The sequence below is a fragment of the Pyrus communis genome, chromosome 2, assembly GCF_963583255.1.
Source record: "Pyrus communis chromosome 2, drPyrComm1.1, whole genome shotgun sequence".
Taxonomy (NCBI): Eukaryota; Viridiplantae; Streptophyta; class Magnoliopsida; order Rosales; family Rosaceae; genus Pyrus; species Pyrus communis.
In genome coordinates this window covers 23046008-23068959 of record NC_084804.1, presented here as the reverse complement: position 1 = coordinate 23068959, position 22952 = coordinate 23046008, and the positions used below count along the sequence as shown (strand labels likewise).

The window sequence follows — 22952 nt, the reverse complement described above, 5'->3', positions numbered from 1 at the left end:
ATACGCACACAAATTAACCCTCTTGTTGTCAAATTGTAGTAAGGATGCAAGTAGGGATCGTTCTAGACCGGGGATTAGGAGGGATTGTTAACCACTTGGATTTGACTCAAAAACGTAAAATAACAATATGAAACACTATACTAGACTCAAAGAATGCAAAACTAAACTTTAAAACACTAAGACAAACCAAAAGACTCAAAACAACACAAACACACTCAAATCTGCCTAAAAACCACTTTCTGGGCAGATTTGAGCACAAACACAAATTTGGACGAAATTAAGTAATAACTTGACTCAAGAACGTAAAAACACAATATAAAACACTAAACTAACTCAAAGAATGTAAAACTAAACACTTAAAACATTAAAACAAACCAAAAGACTCAAACATCACCCAAAACACTCAAAACTGCCTTAAAATCACTTTCTGGGCAGTTTTGAGCACTTTGGTGAATTTGGACGAAATTGGGAAGTAAAATTGAATCAAAACACTTTAAAACATAAACTAAACAAATTCTAAACACTAAAGAACAAGAAAGTAAAGGGGGGTTTTAAATTGACGAGAATTGAAATAACAAAACAAGTTAATAAACTAAACAGATTGTAAAACGAATTTGATGGAATGGAATGAATGGATGATAGAATGGCTAAGGGGTTCATCTCCATACATGTTATACTTGCATAATAAAATGATTTCCAATTGCATTTCAATAAACCATGAAACTCAACACCCCGGGTTAACCGTGATGCACTAATTAACCTTCAAATCTTCCTAACGTTATTGAATTGGATGGGTTAGCGCATACAACAAGTCAAAACATTCCCCACAAGTCCTCAACATGAATGCATAGAAGAGATACAAGCAAGAATCATTACGCTCTATGAAAATTATAAGTGTTGACGAGGCATTCGTTACTATGGATTGCATGAAACTTATGCCAAGAATTTGTTTAACGCGATTGTTTATAAGCAACCTCCACTACTTGTGAATATAAGTTCATAACGATTAGGTGAAACTTACTTATATTCTAGCGTCATATTCATGCATGAAAATTAAGCGCGCATTCTCAATAAACATACATAAATAAGTTATCAATCAAACGGTTAAACAAATTGAATCCACAACTTATGAAACGCAATTAGAAGTATTCAAATCAAAATGCAAGCATAAACATATATTCGAATCACCCCCTAACCAAGGGGGGTTTAGTTCCTCATGGTACAAAACAAAGAGAATCAAAGAAACACCTAAACATTCCAACAACTCAAACTTGAATTGTATGAACGTTTAGGCCCTCTTATCTTCCATTCCTCATTCGTACAAAACAAAGAGCATTGAAATTAAACATTGAAATCAAAGAAACACCTAAACATTCCAACAACTCAAACTTGAATTGTATGAACGTTTAGGCACTCTTCTCTTCCTCTTCGTTGTAGCACAAGGTCTAGGGATAGTTTGATGGTGTGAATGGTTTGGGGAGTGGTGGAGGAATGGAAGAGGAGTGGTGGAATATGGAAGGATGGTGTTTGGATTGTAAGGGAGAGCACGGCACAAGGGAGTTTTATGGTCTACATTTCTGCAATGGATGAGTGTTTATGAATGGAATGGATGGACTTGTGAAGGGCACGACCCCAAGGGACCAATTTCTGTTGTGAAATGAATTGTGTATGAATGAGTGTGAATGAATGAGTATTTATAGGTGAAATGGGGGGAACATGACAGCTAGGTTGCATGTGCACATGTTGGTTGAATGATTATGAGTGCATGTGGCTGAAATAGCATGTGGAATGGCTGGAAATGCAAGGAGAAGGCATGTGCACGGTTTTGGGAGAGAATGGGAGTGCAAGTGGCTGAAATGTTAGAGGAACAAGTGCATGTGGCTGCATTGTGGTGCAATGATGGAGGAACAATCTGAAAATGCAAGGTATGGCTGGAATGATTGTGTTTGTTTGAATGTGCATGTGATTAAATTAAAGGATGCAAAGTAAATAAATAATGAATGCATGTGTTGAATTATGAAGATGCATGTGCAATGAAGTGGAATGACAATCTGAAATGGGATAGGTACCCACGGCAATGATGATTTCTGGTGGTGTTTTGGGTGCATGTGGAATGAATGATTTCTTGGTGAGTGGATGCATGTGTTGATTAAAGGGGGAATGCAAAGGAAAAGCTAGAAATGCATGTGGAGTGGCTGCAAGGTGAATGAATAATGAAATGGGAAAGCATGTGCAAGGTTTTGGTGTGAATGATTGAATGTGCATGTGGCTGCAATGGAGGAGGAATCCTTCAATTTCGTCCATCCTCTTGGCTCCAAGCATATGATATCCATTCCAATCTCTAATTTGCTCCAAAAGGCTCCAAAAGGCATCCTTTTGCATACTTTGCCCTTAGAACCTGAAAACACACAAAAGAAGCATAAAGGACTAAAATAACTAAAGAAACATAACGTAAATGCACGAGAACAAGCCATTTAAGTCGCATGAATATGCTCCTATCAACTAACAAGGTTTCAGTAAAAGAATATTCATAGCTAGGGACCGCATCCAAAGTTTCCCTATATAAATAAGGACATCGATCAAAAATTGAAAAGGAATAAGGTTTTAATCAGTAGAATAGCAACAAGAGGGATGAAAACCTAATTTCTCCTAAAAATAATAATGATGAGGATTGTAGTTGAAGCTTTGTGATCGAAACTCTTTAATTGGTTGTTGAGGCTTCAAGTTTGTGGTTGAAACTTTATCTTTGACACATATAGCTTGAGTGATACAAAGTGTAGAAGAAACTATATAAATAGGTTTTGTTTCCACACTTTTGAGTAAGAGTGTGAAAGGCTTTTGTTGAGTTCAGTAGTAGACAAAGGTGTGTGAAGCTTCACACTTACAAGGTATGTGAAGCTTTCACCTTCTTACATGTGAAGCTTCCCGCCTTCAAGGGTGTGTGATGCTTTAACCCTTCATAAGCATGTGAAGCTTCCTCCCTTCAAAGGTGTATGAGGCTTCCCCCTTTCAAGGGTGTGTGAGGCTTTCCGCTTTCAAGGGTGTGTGAAGCTTTACCTCCATAGTTTGATATTACACAAAGGTAGTTGAAGCTAACCATAGGACCTCATAAATTGATTTTGCTTCTACACTCTTGAGCATGAATGTGGGAAGCAATTTACGTGTTGTAGTTGTTAAACGTTCGTAAAACCATAATATGATTTTGCTTCCACACTCTTAAGGAAAAGTGTGGAAGACAATGTACATGTTATAGTTGTATGTGACATATCAAAGGTCTTATTGGCTTCTTCCACATGCCAAAATTAATACTTGATTAATTAATAATTAGCAATTAATTAAATTAAATTTGTTTTTTCTGTTCTTTATTTTAACTAGTAACAAAAATGTGGGAGAGACCACATAAATAGATTTTACTTCCACACTCTTAGATACTAATGTGTATCACCACCCACCAAAGCTTCCAATTTATTATCGTTGGTAAGTGAAGCAAAGATGTAATACTTGCATGTTGTCAAGTGTAGCTTCATAGGCTATCAAAGCTTGTGACTTCAAAGTTCTTGTAAATGTTGAAGTAAAATACCTAGGCTTTTGAATAATCCAAAATTAGCTTCATTCAACCAGGAGTCCAAATAGTTTGTCGAAGCTGATGTTTGACCTTCTAGTATAGTTGAAGGAAATGTCTAATAATGCTCCATACAATCAAACATGGTTACCTGAATACAAATTGATTTTTTTTTTTAAAAGAGAATGTTCGTGGTGTATCGTGCTATGTGACAGCTTTCATTAGGAATGGTAACCTCAATTCAAATTTCAAACAAAGGACTAATTTTTCATACATGCTAGGAAATTGCATTAACTCATTTTTTTCATATAGCACAGATTTAAAGACTTGCCTGTGATGACTTGAACTTCATTGGGAAAGATTGCATAGCCTAAATCTGAAATCAACACAACATGAAGTCATCTACATAGCTCAAATTGAAAATCAACACTCATAAAAACAACATGCAGTCATCTACAAAGGTTTCAGAGCTTACCTTAGATGTTGTGGTGGAAGTGGAAGGGAAGGGCACATGGTCGGATTGAAGTAATGGTCACGGTGAAGAGGAAGCTGACGGTGAAACCACACCTCTCATTCGACTCGCAACTTCAATAGGATTGACTCGATCGTTTGTTCGGATCCAATGAGATCGTTCGTTGGTTCAAATTCAATGACAGAAAACAAAAAGATTATGATCACAAGATTCTAAAACAAAAAATTAAGGTGTGATGGGATGACATAGCCTAAAACCTCATTTTCTCAAATTGGCGTACTTGAAATAATACGAATTAAGCGGGGACAAAATAGGAAGCACAATGCTTATGAACATTATTTTTTTAGTATAGAGTAATGCTAGAGAGACCAAATTTTTAAATTTTGCAAACCAAATGATGTGGTTGTTAATGATTGGATTATTAGTTAAGTGTTGATTAAATGCTTATTTTTTAAGGAAAATTAATAAAAAAAGGCTTCAAAACTTTGCTTCTTAACCAAAAACCACCTAATAACTTTATTTAACGATAAGAACTAGAAAATAAAAATAAAAAAAAATAAGAGAAATTGGCTCAGCGCCTTAGATATTACAGGATACAACCTTCCTCGGTAGGCAAGCTTTTGTTCCAACATCACGCATGCTTGACCATCCAATATCCTTCAACAATACTTAGAATTAACTTTAATCTTGCATTGTAAAACATGTCACTTCCATTCACAAACTTAGCAAACAAAGAATTTGGAGGTCTATCAACGGCATAGTAAAGTACCAAACTATGGTTTAGATCGAATCTGGAGATTGAAGACTAGTACAACTTAAAAATGGAAGCTTCTTTCCGGTTTCGACTGGACAAGGCACCTGGGATGCAGTGGGAACCTATTTATGATTTTATCAGCTTTGAGCCGATCTACAACTTGAGCTTGAGAAGGGGATGTCCTCCCATTACCTTAGAATTGTGAATTTCTTTGATAAAAAGGAAAATCAATGAAAAGAGTTTCAAAGCTTTGCATTTTAACCAAAAAATTATCTATTAACTTTATTTAATAATAATGACAAAAAAACATAAAATATAAACATGTACGCCCAGCGCGTGTACTAAATAAGAAAAAGTACACGAAAATACACATACATATTAAATTATGTAAGAATTAGCTAACTGTAACAATGATGACACCCGTTTTTAGGCATTTGACAAAGCAAGATAACACAAACACACATCTAGTACTACAATCTCTTAAGGTGTATTTTCATGTGTATAATAAATACTCTCTCTCTATATATATATATATATAAGTAATATATGTAGATTCCACTCGTAACTACTTAATGCAAAGGAAATAATACATGTATATACACAGTGTAGTATCGTTAAGTTTTATAAACAATGTAGTAAGTTTCATAAACTGTGTAGTACCGTCAAATTTCATAAACAATGTAATAAGTTTCATAAGCAGTATATGCGAGGACGCGTGCGCACGCCAATTTTGTTTTAAATTATTTTAATATTAAAATTATGTATTTTTTTTATTAAAATTTAAGTTCTTTTGTCATTTTTATTAAAATTTAAGAGTTTTTCATTAAAATTTAAGTCTTTTTCATTATATAACTTTGGCTTTACAAGAGAAAGCCCGTCGGAAAAAAAAATCTTTCCCTTCTCAGACTTATGGTCAGGAGAGGCAAAAATGCCTATGTGAGTCTTCCATCCCCTAAAAGGGGTGAATAACTGTGACTTGCCACTAGTTGTTCCCCTTTTTAAAAAAAAATTAAAAAAAAAAAAACTTAGCCGAAACCATTCTCATGAAAGTTCCCTATTTTTTATTGAGGACACATTATTTGGTTTAAAATTTTAATCTCCATAGCATTATCATTATCGTTTCGTATGATTGAATTTGAAAACCTGTGAAGCGGTGCGTTTTACTGGGAGAGGCAACAGTGGTAATCGCGAGGTGAACCGTGAACCAAACGACATCGTGCAGATTGATTTCATTACAATCAACCAGAGCCCTGTGTAATCTGTTCTCCCAATTCCTTGCCTCCTTTCGTCGCTGCCCCCTCTCTCTAATTGGTCGACGAGTCACTCACTGAGTCACCGAGCGATTCCGCCATGAAAGAAGACCAAGACCAAGACCAATACCAAGAAGCTGCCACCGGCGAGAAGCGGAAGCTGGAAGACAGCAGCATCAGCATCCTACTGGCCAAGCAGAAAGCTCAGGAAATCGCAGCCCGACTCGTAAGCGACGCCGAGTCAAAGCGTCCTCGACTCGAGGAGGAGCAGCCCTACCGCCAACCCAGCCCCGTCTACAACCCTCCTCCTTACCCTGGTATTGCTGCTTTTTCCCTTTGCTTTCTACTTTCTAGGGTTTTAGAATTCTATTTTTATTAATTATTCTATTTTTTAATTAATCTAGTATTTGTATGCTTCCTTTGTTAATTGAAAATTACAAAAAATTGGAAGGAAGATAATTGTAATCCCTAGCTTAAGATTTTTGGGGATTTTAGGATCGGATTAAGCGTGAATGTGAATTAGTATTGTTTTGAATCTAGTTATAGGCTCATTAAAACTTATTTTGATACAACCATATATTTCCCTAAGGGTGCGAGGTGGGGAAATATTTGGTATAGAATTCGTCATTCATGGGATTTGAACATTAAGTACTCTCACTTACAAGTGAAAAGGATTACCACTAGAATGTAGTACTAAGTGGCAGGGACGTTGAAACTTTAGGTTTGGGGAATTCCAGTAATAGTTGGCACTTTGGGTTCGGTTTTCGGGCTGCTCTCTGTCTCCCCTGTTATGAACCGAAAGCTTAAGTAGTTAACTCCTTGACTGCTTGAGATTTTGAGGAGTATTGCTTGCTTCTCAATAATTCGCCTTGGTTTCCACAAGTGCTCAATGTCCACTTGTTTACTTCTAGGATAAAAAAGGGACCGTTGTGCGTGAATCTGAATTGTTGTATTATTCTGTGTAAGGAAATGCTTCGAGGTTTTATTTTTATATTTGTATCATACAGTAGTTAAGAATAAGGTGTCTGGCTGTATTTCTTGTAATTCAAATGCACGTTTTAATCCAGGATCCTTTCCTGTTGGATTTGGAATTTGTGGTGTTATATTTTTATACAATTATCCCTTTTAAAGCACTGCATGAGACCTTTTTGGTCTTTGGTTTTCTAACTAAAAGGTTGGTTCAGTTTTTACTCCGCAATCAGGACAGTCTTATGGTTCTCCAAGCACAAGCAAGAAAATAACTATACCAAATGGGAAGGTACTTTGTTGATTTCTTGCTGCTCGGAATTATTTCATGGCCTAACACTGATGATTTGTCATTTGTTTTGGTAATTCTGCCTTTAGGTTGGGGTAATTATTGGAAAACAAGGAGAAACGATAAAAAGTCTACAACTTCAGTCAGGAGCCAAAATTCAGATAACCCGGGATTCAGAAGCTGATCCTACTTCTCTTACGAGGGATGTGGACTTGACCGGTACACCTGAGCAGATCAGTAGGGCAGAACAACTTATCAGTGATGTCCTAGCAGAGGTAAAGCCTATGTTTATATTGGTTTTGCATTGATGTTCTTGCTGTTTCATGAATCCGAAAGGTATCAGTCTCTAAAAAGACGTTCTGATATTTTTGTTGTACAGGCAGATGCAGGGGTCTCTGCTCCGTCTACAAATCAGGGATTCAACTCAATGCAACCTGGATCAGAACAGTTTATCATGAAAGTACCCACTAATAAGGTTAGATAATATAGTGGTTATTTTTTTTATATTTGAAGCACATGGTAATGTAGTAATGTATAATGTTCATATTTGCATTCATGATTGTTGTAGGTTGCCTTGATCATTGGCAAGGGAGGTGAGACGATCAGGACCATGCAAAGCAAGTCAGGAGCTCGTATTCAGGTGTGCACTTTCACTTTAAAGGAGGAGAGGGGGAAGAAGTCATTGAATGTGATATTAATATGAACTTCCAACTTATACTATCTCAGAAATCCATTGGCTTTGGCTTATATTGGTCACATTATATTTTCAAATTGAAACTACATCAGCATTCTTGAAATAGAAAATGCAATTATGAAACTTTTTTTCATATTTGCATTCTTTACTGTGTTAAGGCCAATTCGATTGGTTTGATTGTTTCGGAAAATTGAGGCTTTTTGGCCCCAATTCTATAAATTTGACACAGGGCCCAAAATTGCTGTTTTTCTGGGTGTGATAGATTAGATTTCAGCACTCATTTCTTTTCTTATAATTTCTCTATTTGAACCAATCCTGGAAAAGGTCGTATGTTGTTTTTAGAATGAACCTCCAACTATTTAGGGACAAGGTCCATTAAAGAAAAGCATGAAAACCATAATAAGAAATGTATGTTCTTTATCCGTGCGCGCACACATATAACCTCTACACAGAAACAGCTAAACCTAATGAACAAGAAATATGCAATACAAAATTGTGGATTGGATGTTTACATAGTGATATTTTATACTCGAAAAGAAATACAAACTAGTTGAGTTAATTTACCCCAAATAACATATTCTTTTCAAAATCTTAATTTTTTAGAATTACAGAATACCTAATTTCATAAATTTTATCTTTAATATTGATGAGAATTAAATAAAAAAAATATAATTGTTATGTTATTATAGCCACTGTATGACCATGGTTGAACCTTTAACCTTGACCCTCTTTCTATCTTTGTTCAATGATTGGTCTAGCTTTTTGAGCATTGCTTCTTTTAGTTGTGGTTTTTCATCTAGATTAAATGCTTATCTGCTATTTTTATTCCTAAAGTTGTCAAATGACTTGAACCTTTCTGCATCATATTTGAGATTATGGCTCTGAATAAAAATAGCTTAGGCATTTTTGTAGGATGACAATCATCTCATTACATGGAACAAGTCTAGCATGCTATTTCTCTCTTGCGTTCTTATATCTTATCTCCATTATATTTAAGACATAATTTTGGTACAGGTGGTACCATTGCACCCTCCTCCTGGTGATATGTCAACTGAGAGATCAGTACATATAAATGGAACGACAGAGCAAATTGAGGCAGCCAAAGAATTGGTCAATGAAGTAATCAGCGGGGTGAGTCATCAGTACTTGTTGGTACCTCTTTCATTATTCGACCTTTTCCTTTCCTAAGTTAAGTGAAAATGAAAATGTGCAAATTCTATAAAGAATTGGCTTTTCTTTCTTTTCCAAACCTTTTAGTCTGATGAACAAAGTCTTGTTTGGGTTAGCATGGTCGGATTTCCAGGAGTCGTATGGTCTTCATTAATCTTGGTTTTATGCATTCGTGTCATGTTTGAAATGAGATTTGAATCTCTGTACTTAATCTAGCAACTTTTGCCAATGTTGTGGGAAAGAAGAAAAATAGGGTTTCATAAGAGATGGATTCTTGTCAAATAGGTTTAGGTGTGGCGAAAGATTGCTGACTAAATTATTTGTGGTTATTATTGTGGGTGAACCCTAGAACTGATATGGTTTGATGTTTGAGTGATTGAGAGCTGATAAATTTTGTTGAAAGCATTCCTACGTATTGTCCGTCTTTGTTTCAAATACCAAAGAAAGTGGTGGATAGAATTGAAATAACCGCAAGAAATATCCTTTGGGAAGGAATGGGGAATTCAAAAGGGACACTTGATAATTCGATGATTGTTTTTCAGGCCATACTGGGATTATCTTTGGTTGGGCTACTCGTCATCTTTCCTCGCTTTGTACTTTCTTTTATTTTTTGCGAACTGTTAGTGTATGCTTTTAGCAGGTGATATAGTGCTGATAGAAGCAAAGCTTAACCTTTAACGGGAAGTGTTGGAAGCCTAGGTAGGTGAAATATCGAGTATGTGGAGTGCAAGTTCAGTAGGCATGGGGGCCTGAATGAGATAAGGGTGAGGATTGGAGATTAAGAAGTAAGAGGGAATGTTTTCATTATCTAGGATTTATCTTGCAAAATAACATAGAATTGGATGGAGATCTCAACCATAGAATACAAGCTGGATGGATGAAGTCGAAGAGTGCATTGGGTGTGTTGTGCGTTTGTCGTTTGCCACTAAAGCTCAAGGGATAAATATGTAGGAGCCGATAAGGCCAATGATGCTTTATGGCATGAAATGTTGGGCGGTCAAAAAGCAACATGAGCAAAAAATGAGCGTAGCGGAGATGAGAATGTTTCGTTGGATGTATGGCACACGATAAAGGATAGGATTAAGAACGAGGATATCGAGGTAAAATAGGAGTGGCTACAATTGAATATAAGATGAGAGAAAATCGGTTAAGGTGGTTTAGACACGTGAACCAAGACTGACAAATGTTCCGTTAAGAAGATGTGACTATGACATGGAGGCTCAAGATAAAAGGGGTAGAGAAAGACCTAGGAAGACGTTGAACGAGACTATAAGAAAAGATATGGAGTACTTGGAGCTAACGGAAGACTTGGCGCAAAATCAAGCGCAATGGCATTCTAGGATTCTATGTTTGGAGTGCTAAATGAGAATTTTGGAGTGCTAATAACAATTCTCTATCTTTTCACTAAATTTTCTTTTATATACGTGAACATATAATAATGTCAGGTATCATGGCCTAAATTCGAACTTGGGTTTCTGGTCAAATTCTGCTCATGCTTGTCTAGTACTCTGAAACATTCAGTTCCCATTTCCTTTCTCATGATGTCCTTACTCTAAATTACTGGATTCTTGCTTCTGCTCATCTTATGTATATTTTATTTCAAAACTATATCAAAGTAATATGTTTATTTCAACACCTTGGCTTCACTTCTGCAGAAGCGTATAGTAAATCCCTCTGGAACCAATAGCTATATGCAGCAGTCTTACCCCCCTCCTGGTAGTTGGGCCCCACCAGGACAAGCTCCAATTCAGCAACAGCAGCCCCATTATGGGTATGCACAACCAGGAAGTTATGCCCCTCCTGCCTCATACTATGGCAACTATCCTACGCAGGTAGCAGGTTGGGATCAATCAAACCAAGTAGCCACGTCCCAGCCGCCTCAAGACAGTAGTGGATACAATTACTATGGACAACCACCTCAGCTGGGGTCAGCTCCCCAAAATCCTAGCTACGACTACAATCAGACACCTCCTGTCGCCATCCATGGTTATGATCAGGGATATGCTCAGCAGCCACCAAGTTATGGAGGCCAAGCTCCAGTATCTGATTACCAGCAACAATATGCAACTACAGGATATGGACCACCTGCGGTGCCATCCAGTGCGGATGCAACTGCTTCTCAAAGTACCCAGCCTTCAGCTGCTTATCCAGTTCCATACAGCCAGCCAACAGCCAACCCTCAGGCTGGGTATTGGACTCATCCAAGCAGCACAGGCCAAGCACATCCTGGTTATTACCAAACAGGTTATGGAGGGCAGCAGGGGGTTGAAGACCCTTCTGCAGCATCTCAGCCCGCAGCATATGGACACGGTGAGTACCATCAGCCAGAGCCTTCACATTACGCCCCAGCAGTGAATCCGCCTACAAACAGCGAGTCACAGCATCAGCAGCAAGACCACTCACAGCTTCCAAGCAATGGATATGAAGAGCCATCAGGTTATGGTGGGGAAAGAACCGGCGACAAGAATTCAGATGGAGATGTGTCGGCCCCTGCAACAGAGACTGTTGGTTCTGAAAGCTGATATCGTAGCTGGTTAAGGATGTCATCTCTTACATATTTCCTTCCGTTCTTTCTCTTTTCTTTCTTGAAATGATTTTTGATATTGCTCTCACATACCATCTGTGTGGCTGCAGGACATTATATTTCTAGTCTTAACATGTAGGAATATCTTGCTAGACAGCCGTTTATTGTGTTCATATGTGATGATTAGCCGTCAACCGGCTGTCTGTGAGTCGCTGTTTTGCGCATCTCTAGTTCTATGTTAATTTAATTCCGTATTACTTTCAGTCCCGAGGTCCATGAAATATTTGTAATCGAATGGCGCCATATGAGCACGAAGGTAATTTTTGTTGTTTGGTGAACGCATAAGACAGTTTGCCTGCGTTTGATATATTGGTTACTGTTAAGCACTAGAGTGTTAAGCTACGAAATGCCCGGATTTCTTCTGAAATATGAGTGTGTTGCTTTGGAAGAACAATACAGATGAACAGAAGCATGCCACTATAAAAGGAGAAACAGAAACGCAGGCGGAGGGGGAACCCTCCAATGCGCCGTTGCTCCAATTTCACATCCGTACATTTGTGACTGAAGATAATGTAGAATTTCATCGGTTATGTTCTGAACTCCCGCTTGCACGGGAACCCCCACCGAAACAAAGCATTGTACCAACTAAATTGCATAGACTATCTCTCCGTTGCTGTCGATGTCAATGTCGGGATCAGACTCTAGATCCTCCTCCTTGTTATCTACGTCCAGGCTGTGAAGAAGGTACCGGTTGAGACTGTTGGTCCCGGCTGCGGGTATTGTAGCCACGGCAGTCATCTGCATAATCACATCAAGGCCTTGCACGGGTTGACCAGGCTCTTCAGACTGGTTGTTCATGGTGTTTTTAACTGTGAGATCTGCCGGAAGGTTTTTAAGAAACCATTCGTGGTTCCTAATCTCAGGGATGGTTATCCTCTGTTGCACACGAAGATATTTAATGAAAATCGAACCAGTAGAGCTTGAAATATAGTTCTATGCACAAAAGCCGCCTATTCGGCAATATATTTACGGATTAACGTATAATGCAAAGGATATCACACACCTTCTCGGGCTCAGCTACGAAAATCCTTGATATTAGATGGCAGCACTCCGTCAGGAATCGAGTACTGGACGTTCGTTATCCGCTGCAAAAGAGGAAAAACCTTCGACTTCAGTTAAAGTATCACAGCAACCAAGTTTCGGTAGAAATCAAGTTTCGAAAAGTTACATGTATTGTCTTGCGGAAGTTTTTAGGCTCCCCAGGGTCTTCAAACGGGTACGCACCCACCAAATGAGGAAACCTTCAGTCAATTGAACCACATTTGCTTCACCCAAGAACCCACATTTACAAAACTCCAACTCTTTCCCTCAATTTTTTTGGACTAAATTTTGTGCTGAAAACAAGGAACAATCAGGTGTGAAGGAAAACATTGAAGATCGGGAAGCGTAGAGCAGCAAAATCGTTTGGGTTTTGAGAGTCTTTGGATTTGTTTTGAAAAAAGTAATAGTCATGAAGAGAATATTAGTACCTTTCATATCAACTTTTGATTATAATTGTCATAAATTTTAAAGATTGGCTATAGTTCTATATGAAGTTCAAATTTTAGTCACTTTTCCAAATTTTCCATGCAGCACCGAGGATTGAGAGAAGAGACCAAGCCTAATTTGGAAAACTAGCCAAAATTTGGACCTTGAGTAGAATTTTAACCAACCATTATATCTTTTCATAATTTTAACCAAGACTTGAGATAAAAATACTGCAATACCCTTTTTAACTAAGATAATTACAAAACTATGCAATCTTTCCCTTAAAAAAATTACCTTGACTTGTAGATTTTTGACATTAGAAGCTCCAAAACTGCTTGAATAGGGGCACTCATACACTCATGTGCAACTTTTCTCACTCCAACAGTTCTAAAATCGGTCGGCACAAATGGGTCCTCTAGAAATCGAAATTGGAGCTTGAAATTCTCAAATGGGTACTCATCGTTAAGAAGAAAAGGAAGAAATTCATAGCTTTGCATCGAAACCGAATGAGGCAACTTGGCCTTTCCTTGAATTTGTGCTGTGTAGACAGGTTGTCATTAATTTAAATTTAGCGCGTGAAGGTATTTTTCAAGGGAATGAGTTTAGAATAGAGAAGATATAGTTTGTAATTATTTTAGTTAGGAAAGGGTAGTTTAGTATTTTCATGTCAAGTTTTTGGTTAGAATTATGCCAATTATAATGATTGGTTAAAATTATATTTATGATCTAAATTTTGATTAGTTTTTCCAATTGCCGGATAAATATAGAAAGTACGAAACAACAAGGTAGTACTACAGATAAGCAATGAAAGAATAGCTAACACTTATCTATATTACTACCTTGTTAGTAAGTACCATCTTAATAAATTAATTTCAAACACATTTATGTTTGAGTTTAATCACCAGAGATCTTTCATAATTTAGCGCCGGACTCCAGCAAAATGAAGCCCGTCGTGCATGCCGAGAGAGAGAGAGAGAAAGAGAGAGAGAGAGAGAGAGAGAGAGAGAGAGCACACTTGCTTCAGATATAAATACAAAACAATGTATCCACTCAGAAATCTAGTATTAGGTATCAGGAAAAGAAAAAGAAGCAAAGATAGAGAATGTATTCATACCATTGCGTGACAGTAACTGACTCCTGATGTAAGTGGTTGGAAGAAGAAGCGGGACTGCAAAACAAGTACCTTAGAAATAGGTAGGACTCATTATCAAAAACAAAATCAATTTGGTGGATAAGAATCTCATCCGCACTGAAACGCCCAGCGTTGCATATCCGCTCAAATACCTCTCCTCCAGATGCATATTCCATAACAATAGCCAGGTGAGTGGGTGTTAGCATAGTAAGAAACTGAGTTCCGCAGTGAATTTAGTTTGTGTTTAGATGTTAATATTTAACAGACCTCTTTGAATCGGACAATGTTCGGATGTCTCAATGACCTGTGGTTTATACTTTCTCTTTGTACATTTTCATCTATCTGTTAGAAGAAAAAAAAAATACAGAAGTAGAGTAAATCAACAATAAAAGGAGAATATTAGAAGTGGAATCACCAAGCACAACACTGGCACGAAATTAAAATCTTATGTTGCATGGATAAAAACCGATCAATCAGGAAACATGTCCTGCCTACATCACTATGTATAAATTCAAATTCAAGCTTCATTCACACCACTGATACGAAGATAAAATAAAATGGTTAATCGAGTGGTTTACAAAAGAATGCACGCATTGTTAAAACCCATCAAGCCAATGTCTTTCCGCTTCTGATTTACCAATGAGAACCATTAGTCCTCCGTTGCACACGAAGATATTTAATGAAAATCGAACCAGTAGAGCTTGAAATGTAGTTTTATGCACAAAAGCTGCCTATTCGGCAATGTATTTACGGATTAAAGTATAATGCAAAGGATATCACACACTTTCTCGGGCTCAGCTACGAAAATCCTTGATATTAGATGGCAGTACTCTGGAGATATATGAACATAGTCAGGAATTGAGTGCTGGACATTCGTTATCCGCTGCAAAAGAGGAAAAACCTTCTACTTCAGTTAAGTATCGCAGCAACCAAGTTTCGGTGGGAAATAAGTTTCGAAAAGTTACATGTATTGTCTTGCGGAAGTTTTAGGCTCCCCGGGATCTTCAAACGGGTACGCACCCACCAACATGACGTATAAGGTCACCCCACAAGACCATACGTCCGCAATCTGGAAAAGTAGATCAAAACGGAGATTAGTAGCACGATTTACTCGGTTTTATGAAAGCAGAAACACGGGGAATAGTATCCTTCATCCATGATTGTGCAGAAATGTAGAGTCTTTTTGGCACCAACAAAATATCAGTGCAAAATATTGGATCAGTTATGCAGGAAATCGAGTTCCAACACTGAAACTTCATAAGCAACCCTTTCTTCTTAAAGGGAGGTAAGCAATCAAATTGCCAGCATTAACTATTTTATTTTTTGCTTCCCCGAAATTGGAGTTGCCTCAGGTAGTCAATTCCAAAAAGTGCAAAACTAATTCATAAGCAACCCCTGAAATTTGTGTTCCATCCAACTTTATTAAAGCACTCGAAATGCAAACCTAATTCTCGTAAAAAGCATTGATTTCGGTTTGGTAAATTGGATACAAAGCCAATATTTTGCAGTTGCTAATTAGACTTTTATGGCTAATTCAAACAAAAAGTGTACGGAGTGAATTAGCTCAAAAAGTGTACAAAATGAACTAGCGGAGAGAAAAGGAAGGGATAAAATTACTTTTTAGCCCTCAAACAATTTGCATGTGTTGTGCATGTGTTGTGCATGTGTCCGAGTTGAACAGAAAATTGGATGGAGAATTGGCAAATCTTACTCCAGGGGGTAAATTGGCTAATTTTACAAGTTTAGATGGGTAATCGACTAAAATTAAAGTTCGAGGAGAAATCGGCAGCTCCTTACAAGTTCAAGGGAGAAATCGACAAATACCCCTAAGGAGTTGCCGATGAAGGGAAATCGGCATGCTCACTTAGTTACTATTGACATAGAAATAGAATAGCCTTATCATACTCAACTAAGCGATGAGGGGAGTATATAGCTGGTTAAGGATGTCATCTCTTACATATTTCCATCTGTTCTTTCTCTTTTCTTTCTTGAAATGATTTTTGATATTGCTCTCACATACCATCTGTGTGGCTGCAGGACATTATATTTCTAGTCTTAACATGTAGGAATATCTTGCTAGACAGCCGTTTATTGTGTTCATATGTGATGATTAGCCGTCAACCGGCTGTCTGTGAGTCGTTGTTTTGCGGATCTCTAGATCTATGTTAATTTAATTCCGTAATACTTTCAGTCCCGAGGTCCATGAAATATTTGTAATCGAATGGCGCCATATGAGCACGAAGGTAATTTTTGTTGTTTGGTGAACGCATAAGACAGTTTGCCTGCGTTTGATATATTGGTTACTGTTAAGCACTAGAGTGTTAAGCTACGAAATGCCTGGATTTCTTCTGAAATATGAGTGTTGCTTTGGAAGAACAATACAGATGAACAGAAGCATGCCACTATAAAAGGAGAAACAGAAACGCAGGCGGAGGGGGAACCCTCCAATGCGCCGTTGCTCCAGTTTCACATCCGTACATTTGTGACTGAAGATAATGTCGAATTTCATCGGTGGTGTTCTGAACTCCCGCTTGCACGGGAACCCCCACCGAAACAAAGCATTGTACCAACTAAATTGCATAAACTCTCTCTGTTGCTGTCGATGTCAATGTCGGGATCAGACTCTAGATCCTCCTCCTTGTTATCTACGTCCAGGCTGTGAAGAAGATACCGGTTGAGACTGTTGGTCCCGATTGCGGGTATTGTAGCCACGGCAGTCATCCGCATAATCACATCAAGGCCTTGCACGGGTTGACCAGGCTCTTCAAACTGGTTGTTCATGGTGTTTTCAACTCTGAGATCTGCCGGAAGGTTTTTAAGAAACCATTCGTGGTTCCTAATCTCAGGGATGGTTATCCTCCGTTGCACATGAAGATATTTAATGAAAATCGAACCAGTAGAGCTTGAAATATAGTTCTATGCACAAAAGCCGCCTATTCGGCAATGTATTTACGGATTAACGTATAATGCAAAGGATATCACACCTTCTCGGGCTCAGCTACGAAAATCCTTGATATTAGATGGCAGCACTCCGTCAGGAATCGAGTACTGGACGTTCGTTATCCGCTGCAAAAGAGGAAAAACCTTCGACTTCAGTTAAAGTATCACAGCAACCAAGTTTCGGTAGAAATCAAGTTTCGAAAAGTTACATGTATTGTCTTGGGGAAGTTTTTAGGCTCCCCAGGGTCTTCAAACGGGTACGCACCCACCAAATGAGGAAACCTTCAGTCAATTGAACCACATTTGCTTCACCCAAGAACCCACATTTACAAAACTCCAACTCTTTCCCTCAATTTTTTTGGACTAAATTTTGTGCTGAAAACAAGGAACAATCAGGTGTGAAGGAAAACATTGAAGATGGGGAAGCGTAGAGCAGCAAAATCGTTTGGGTTTTGAGAGTCTTTGGATTTGTTTTGTAAAAAGTAATAGTCATGAAGAGAATATTAGTACTTTTCATATCAACTTTTGATTATAATTGTCATAAATTTTAAAGATTGGCTATAGTTCTATATGGAGTTCAAATTTTAGTCATTTTTCCAAATTTCCCATGCAGCACCGAGGATTGAGAGAAGAGACCAAGCCTAATTTGGAAAACTAGCCAAAATTTGGACCTTGAGTAGAATTTTAACCAACCATTATATCTTTTCATAATTTTAACCAAGACTTGAGATAAAAATACTGCAATACCCTTTTTAACTAAGATAATTACAAAACTATGCAATCTTTCCCTTAAAAAAAAATACCTTGACTCGTAGATTTTTGACATTAGAAGCTCCAAAACTGCTTGAATAGGGGCACTCATACACTCATGTGCAACTTTTCTCACTCCAACTGCTCTAAAATCGGTCGGCACAAATGGGTCCTCTAGAAATCAAAATTGGAGCTTGAAATTCTCAAATGGGTGCTCATCGTTAAGAAGAAGAAGGAAGAAATTCATAGCTTTGCATCGAAACCGAATGAGGCCACTTGGCCTTTCCTTGAATTTGTGCTGTGTAGACAGGTAGTCGTTAATTTAAATTTAGGCGTGAAGGTATTTTTCAGGGGAATGAGTTTAGAATAGAGAAGATATAGTTTGTAATTATTTTAGTTAGGAAAGGGTAGTTTAGTATTTTCATGTCAAGTTTTTGGTTAGAATTATGCCAATTATAATGATTGGTTAAAATTATATTTATGATCTAAATTTTGATTAGTTTTTCCAATTGCCGGATAAATATAGAAAGTACGAAATAACAAGGTAGTACTACAGATAAGCAATGAAAGAATAGCTAACACTTATCTATATTACTACCTTGTTAGTAAGTACCATCTTATTAAATTAATTTCAAACACATTTATGTTTGAGTTTAATCACCAGAGATCTTTCATAATTTAGCACCGGACTCCAGCAAAATGAAGCCCGTCGTGCATGCCGAGAGAGAGGGAGAGAGAGAGAGAGAGAGAGCACACTTGCTTCAGATATAAATACAAAACAATGTATCCACTCAGAAATCTAGTATTAGGTATCAGGAAAAGAAAAAGAAGCAAAGATAGACAATGTATTCATACCATTGCGTGACAGTAACTGACTCCTGATGTAAGTGGTTGGAAGAAGAAGCGGGACTGCAAAGCAAGTACCTTAGAAATAGGTAGGACTCATTATCAGAAACAAAATCAATTTGGTGGATAAGAATCTCATCCTCACTGAAACGCCCAGCGTTGCATATCCGCTCAAATACCTCTCCTCCAGATGCATATTCCATAACAGTAGCCAGGTGAGTGGGTGTTAGCATAGTACGAAACTGAGTTCCGCAGTGAATTTAGTTTGTGTTTAGATGTTAATATTTAACAGACCTCTTTGAATCGGACATTGTTCGGATGTCTCAATGTACATTTTCATCTATCTGTTAGAAGAAAAGAAAAAAATACAGAAGTAGAGTAAATCAACAATAAAAGGAGAATATTAGAAGTGGAATCACCAAGCACAACACTGGCACGAAATTAAAATCTTATGTTGCATGGATAAAAACCGATCAATCAGGAAACATGTCCTGCCTACATCACTGTGTATAAATTCAAATTCAAGCTTCATTCACACCACTGATACGAAGATAAAATAAAATGGTTAATCGAGTGGTTTACAAAAGAATGCACGCATTGTTAAAACCCATCAAGCCAATGTCTTTCCGCTTCTGATTTACCAATGAGAACCATTAGTCCTCTGTTGCACACGAAGATATTTAATGAAAATCGAACCAGTAGAGCTTGAAATATAGTTTTATGCACAAAAGCCGCCTATTCGGCAATGTATTTACGATTAAAGTATAATGCAAAGGATATAACACACCTTCTCGGGCTCAGCTACGAAAATCCTTGATATTAGATGGCAGCACTCTGGAGATATATGAACATAGTCAGGAATTGAGTGCTGGACATTCGTTATCCGCTGCAAAAGAGGAAAAACCTTCTACTTCAGTTAAGTATCGCAACAACCAAGTTTCGGTGGGAAATAAGTTTCGAAAAGTTACATGTATTGTCTTGCGGAAGTTTTAGGCTCCCCGGGATCTTCAAACGGGTACGCACCCACCAACATGACGTATAAGGTCACCCCACAAGACCATACGTCCGCAATCTGGAAAAGTAGATCAAAACGGAGATTAGTAGCACGATTTACTCGGTTTTATGAAAGCAGAAACACGGGGAATAGTATTCATCCATGATTGTGCAGAAATGTAGAGTCTTTTTGGCACCAACAAAATATCAATGCAAAATATTGGATCAGTTATGCAGGAAATCGAGTTCCAACACTGAAACTTCATAAGCAACCCTTTCTTCTTAAAGGGAGGTAAGCAATCAAATTACCAGCATTAACTATTTTATTTTTTGCTTCCCTGAAATTGGAGTTGCCTCAGGTAGTCAATTCCAAAAAGTGCAAAACTAATTCATAAGCAACCCCTGAAATTTGTGTTGCCTCATTTACCCCTGAAGTTAGATTTGCCAATTTTCCATCCAACTTTATTAAAGCACTCGAAACGCAAACCTAATTCTTGTAAAAAGCATTGATTTCGGTTTGGTAAATTGGATACAAAGCCAATATTTTGCAGTTGCTAATTAGACTTTTATGGCTAATTCAAACAAAAAGTGTACGGAGTGAATTAGCTCAAAAAGTGTACAAAATGAACTAGCGGGTAGAAAAGGAAGGGATAAAATTACATTTTTTGCCCTCAAACAAGTTGCATGTGTTGTGCATGTGTCCGAGTTGAACAGAAAATTGGATGGAGAATTGGCAAATCTTACTCCAGGGGGTAAATTGGCTAATTTTACAAGTTTAGATGGGTAATCGACTAAAATTAAAGTTCGAGGAGAAATCGGCAACTCCTTACAAGTTCAAGAGAGAAATCGACAAATACCCCTAAAGAGATGCCGATGAAGGGAAATCGGCATGCTCGCTTAGTTACTTTTGACATAGAAATAGAACAGCCTTATCATACTCAACTAAGCGATGAGGGGAGTATATAGTTAGATAAATCGATTAATGTTGTAAACATTACTAGTTTAAGTGTGATTGTATAAATCCTAGATTAGATTTGATTCTAGTTATCCTTTCCTATTACAACTTGCATTACTTGGGGAAGAAGGAATATCTTCTCTCCTTTTACTACTATAAATAAAGGCACAATGTAGGAGGGATAACAACACACATTCTCCTACAATTCTACAAAACACATCTCTCTCAATCTCTCTCCCTCTACCGCCAGCTACCTTTAACCTTGTCAGATAAAATAGACCACAACACGCTTCTACCGTTGCACTTAGGAATCTGACGTTGAACAATTTTTCTACATCAAACCAGTTCATCCATATCATCACGCAATCAAGTTCTTTCAAAACAACGGTTTTTATCTTGATATTTTTGCAGCCCTGATAGCATGAACATTCACCATAATGCATGACCCAACTTTACGTTTTTCTAATTTTAGATTCTACATAAATTGTGTATACATTATATTCATAATTATTAAATTATGTGAATTTGATATTTGCTATGAATTGAATCAAATATATTTGTATATTCATCACATTGAATTAAATTAACATATTATTGTTTTGACTATGCATATAATTGAATTGAATTGAAAAAAAAAAATTGAAGAAAGGGAAACCTAGGGTTCTTTTAAACCCGCGACCACCATCATGAAGATGGGCTCCCCACGCCAAGCTGAGACCCACGGAGCCAGAAGCTCCGAGCTTTTCAAACCCAGAAAACCCGACACATTTCATGGTGTCCCAATCCACTTTGACCACAGCATGGCCTGCAGCCACTACCCTGAACCTTTGGTTCATGTCATAGACGACCAGAAGTCGTCCCACGTCAGAAATTGGACCGAGATTCACTTGAATCTCGTTGGAATTTTGTCGAATCTGATTCAAATTTTCTAGGGTTTGGTTAACATCGATATTACATCATCTCCGTTCACCACCATGGTCATCAACAACCACCATGACTCAACCCGAGTCCTAACCAACCCCGGACTGCCACCAGGAGCGTAGGTCCGGCGTTTTTCTCCGGCAAAATGCACCCAGCACACACTGGGGTGTTTGGTTCCAAAACCTGAGCCCTATTGGGCTTTGTTACTCGACTTGTTTCATTTTTCTTTTGGGCTCCTAGCCTGACCCCAAGCCACTGGGCTTGACCCTCTATTGACATCTTATTCCAGCTCGTTGGGCTTTGGAGCTTCCCCAGCCCAAACCGTTTCTCCCGCTCGTGTGTGAAAAAAAAAATTGTATTTTTGGGGCTCGCCTGAAGTGGCTTAAGTGAAATTTTTTTTAAGCCTTTTGGGTTTGCTTGTAGCAGCCCATTCCCCTGCCCAATCCTCCCCATGGACTTGCAGTCCCACCCGAGACCCACAACCCAATTTTCTCGACTTAGGTCTTATGGACCAAATTTTTTTTAACCCACTCGTGGGCTTATTATTTTCTTTTGGGCCCCGAGTTTTATTCACCTAATTATTTTAGGCCCAATGGGTTTTATATTTTTTTCACCCACACTTTAAATTTGGCCCGAAGTCCAAATAATTAATTCAATTATAATTATAGAACTAAAGTTCTATTTTGCAAATTTTTGTTGCATATTTATGTGTATATATTTGTGTTTGCCTGCAGGAATATATGAACTTGAAGTTCATAATTATTTGAAACTAAAGTTCCTTATAAACATGCCTTGTTTGGAAACTTGAAGTTTTCCTTTAAAAACATTGTAAACACGAATTTTCCTACGATGAATGAAACAAGAACACGTGTACAAAATAATATTTTGTATTAATTATGGGCTTTTACAATTTGATCCTCTGATTCTATCTTCGTAAGGTGTAGATTTGTGGATGAGCTGTTGATCGAAAGGGTTGTCGAGGCTTGATCTAGGGATGAACAATGGTGCAGATTTGTTGATGCAAAAAGTTGTCGGGGCTTGATCTTAGGATGAACGAGGATGAATGGATCTTCAAGGGCCTTTGGGGCTTGATCTTGATGAACGAGGATGAACGGATCTTCAAGGGCCTTCGAAGTTTGATCTTGATGAATAGTTGTGTGGATTACTTCAAGGGCCGTTAGGCTTGATCTTGATGAATGAAGATGAA

The 22952-nt window shown here is 37.8% G+C and overlaps 1 protein-coding gene and 2 pseudogenes across 1 annotated transcript; 1 reads left to right on the top strand and 2 right to left on the bottom strand.

Annotated features, from left to right (window-relative positions):
• Positions 1-6030: 6030 nt before the first annotated feature.
• Positions 6031-11944, top strand: LOC137725235 (uncharacterized). The gene is made up of 7 exons (XM_068463861.1): positions 6031-6355; positions 7223-7296; positions 7383-7568; positions 7673-7768; positions 7862-7933; positions 9002-9118; positions 10813-11944. The coding sequence occupies exons 1-7, from the start codon at positions 6139-6141 to the stop codon at positions 11677-11679; spliced, it is 1629 nt and encodes a 542-aa protein (XP_068319962.1). The 5' UTR covers positions 6031-6138; the 3' UTR covers positions 11680-11944.
• A 219-nt stretch (positions 11945-12163) lies between these two features.
• LOC137724963 (serine/threonine-protein kinase SRK2E-like) lies at positions 12164-13705 on the bottom strand (annotated as a pseudogene).
• A 2573-nt stretch (positions 13706-16278) lies between these two features.
• LOC137724962 (serine/threonine-protein kinase SRK2A-like) lies at positions 16279-22024 on the bottom strand (annotated as a pseudogene).
• Positions 22025-22952: the final 928 nt, after the last annotated feature.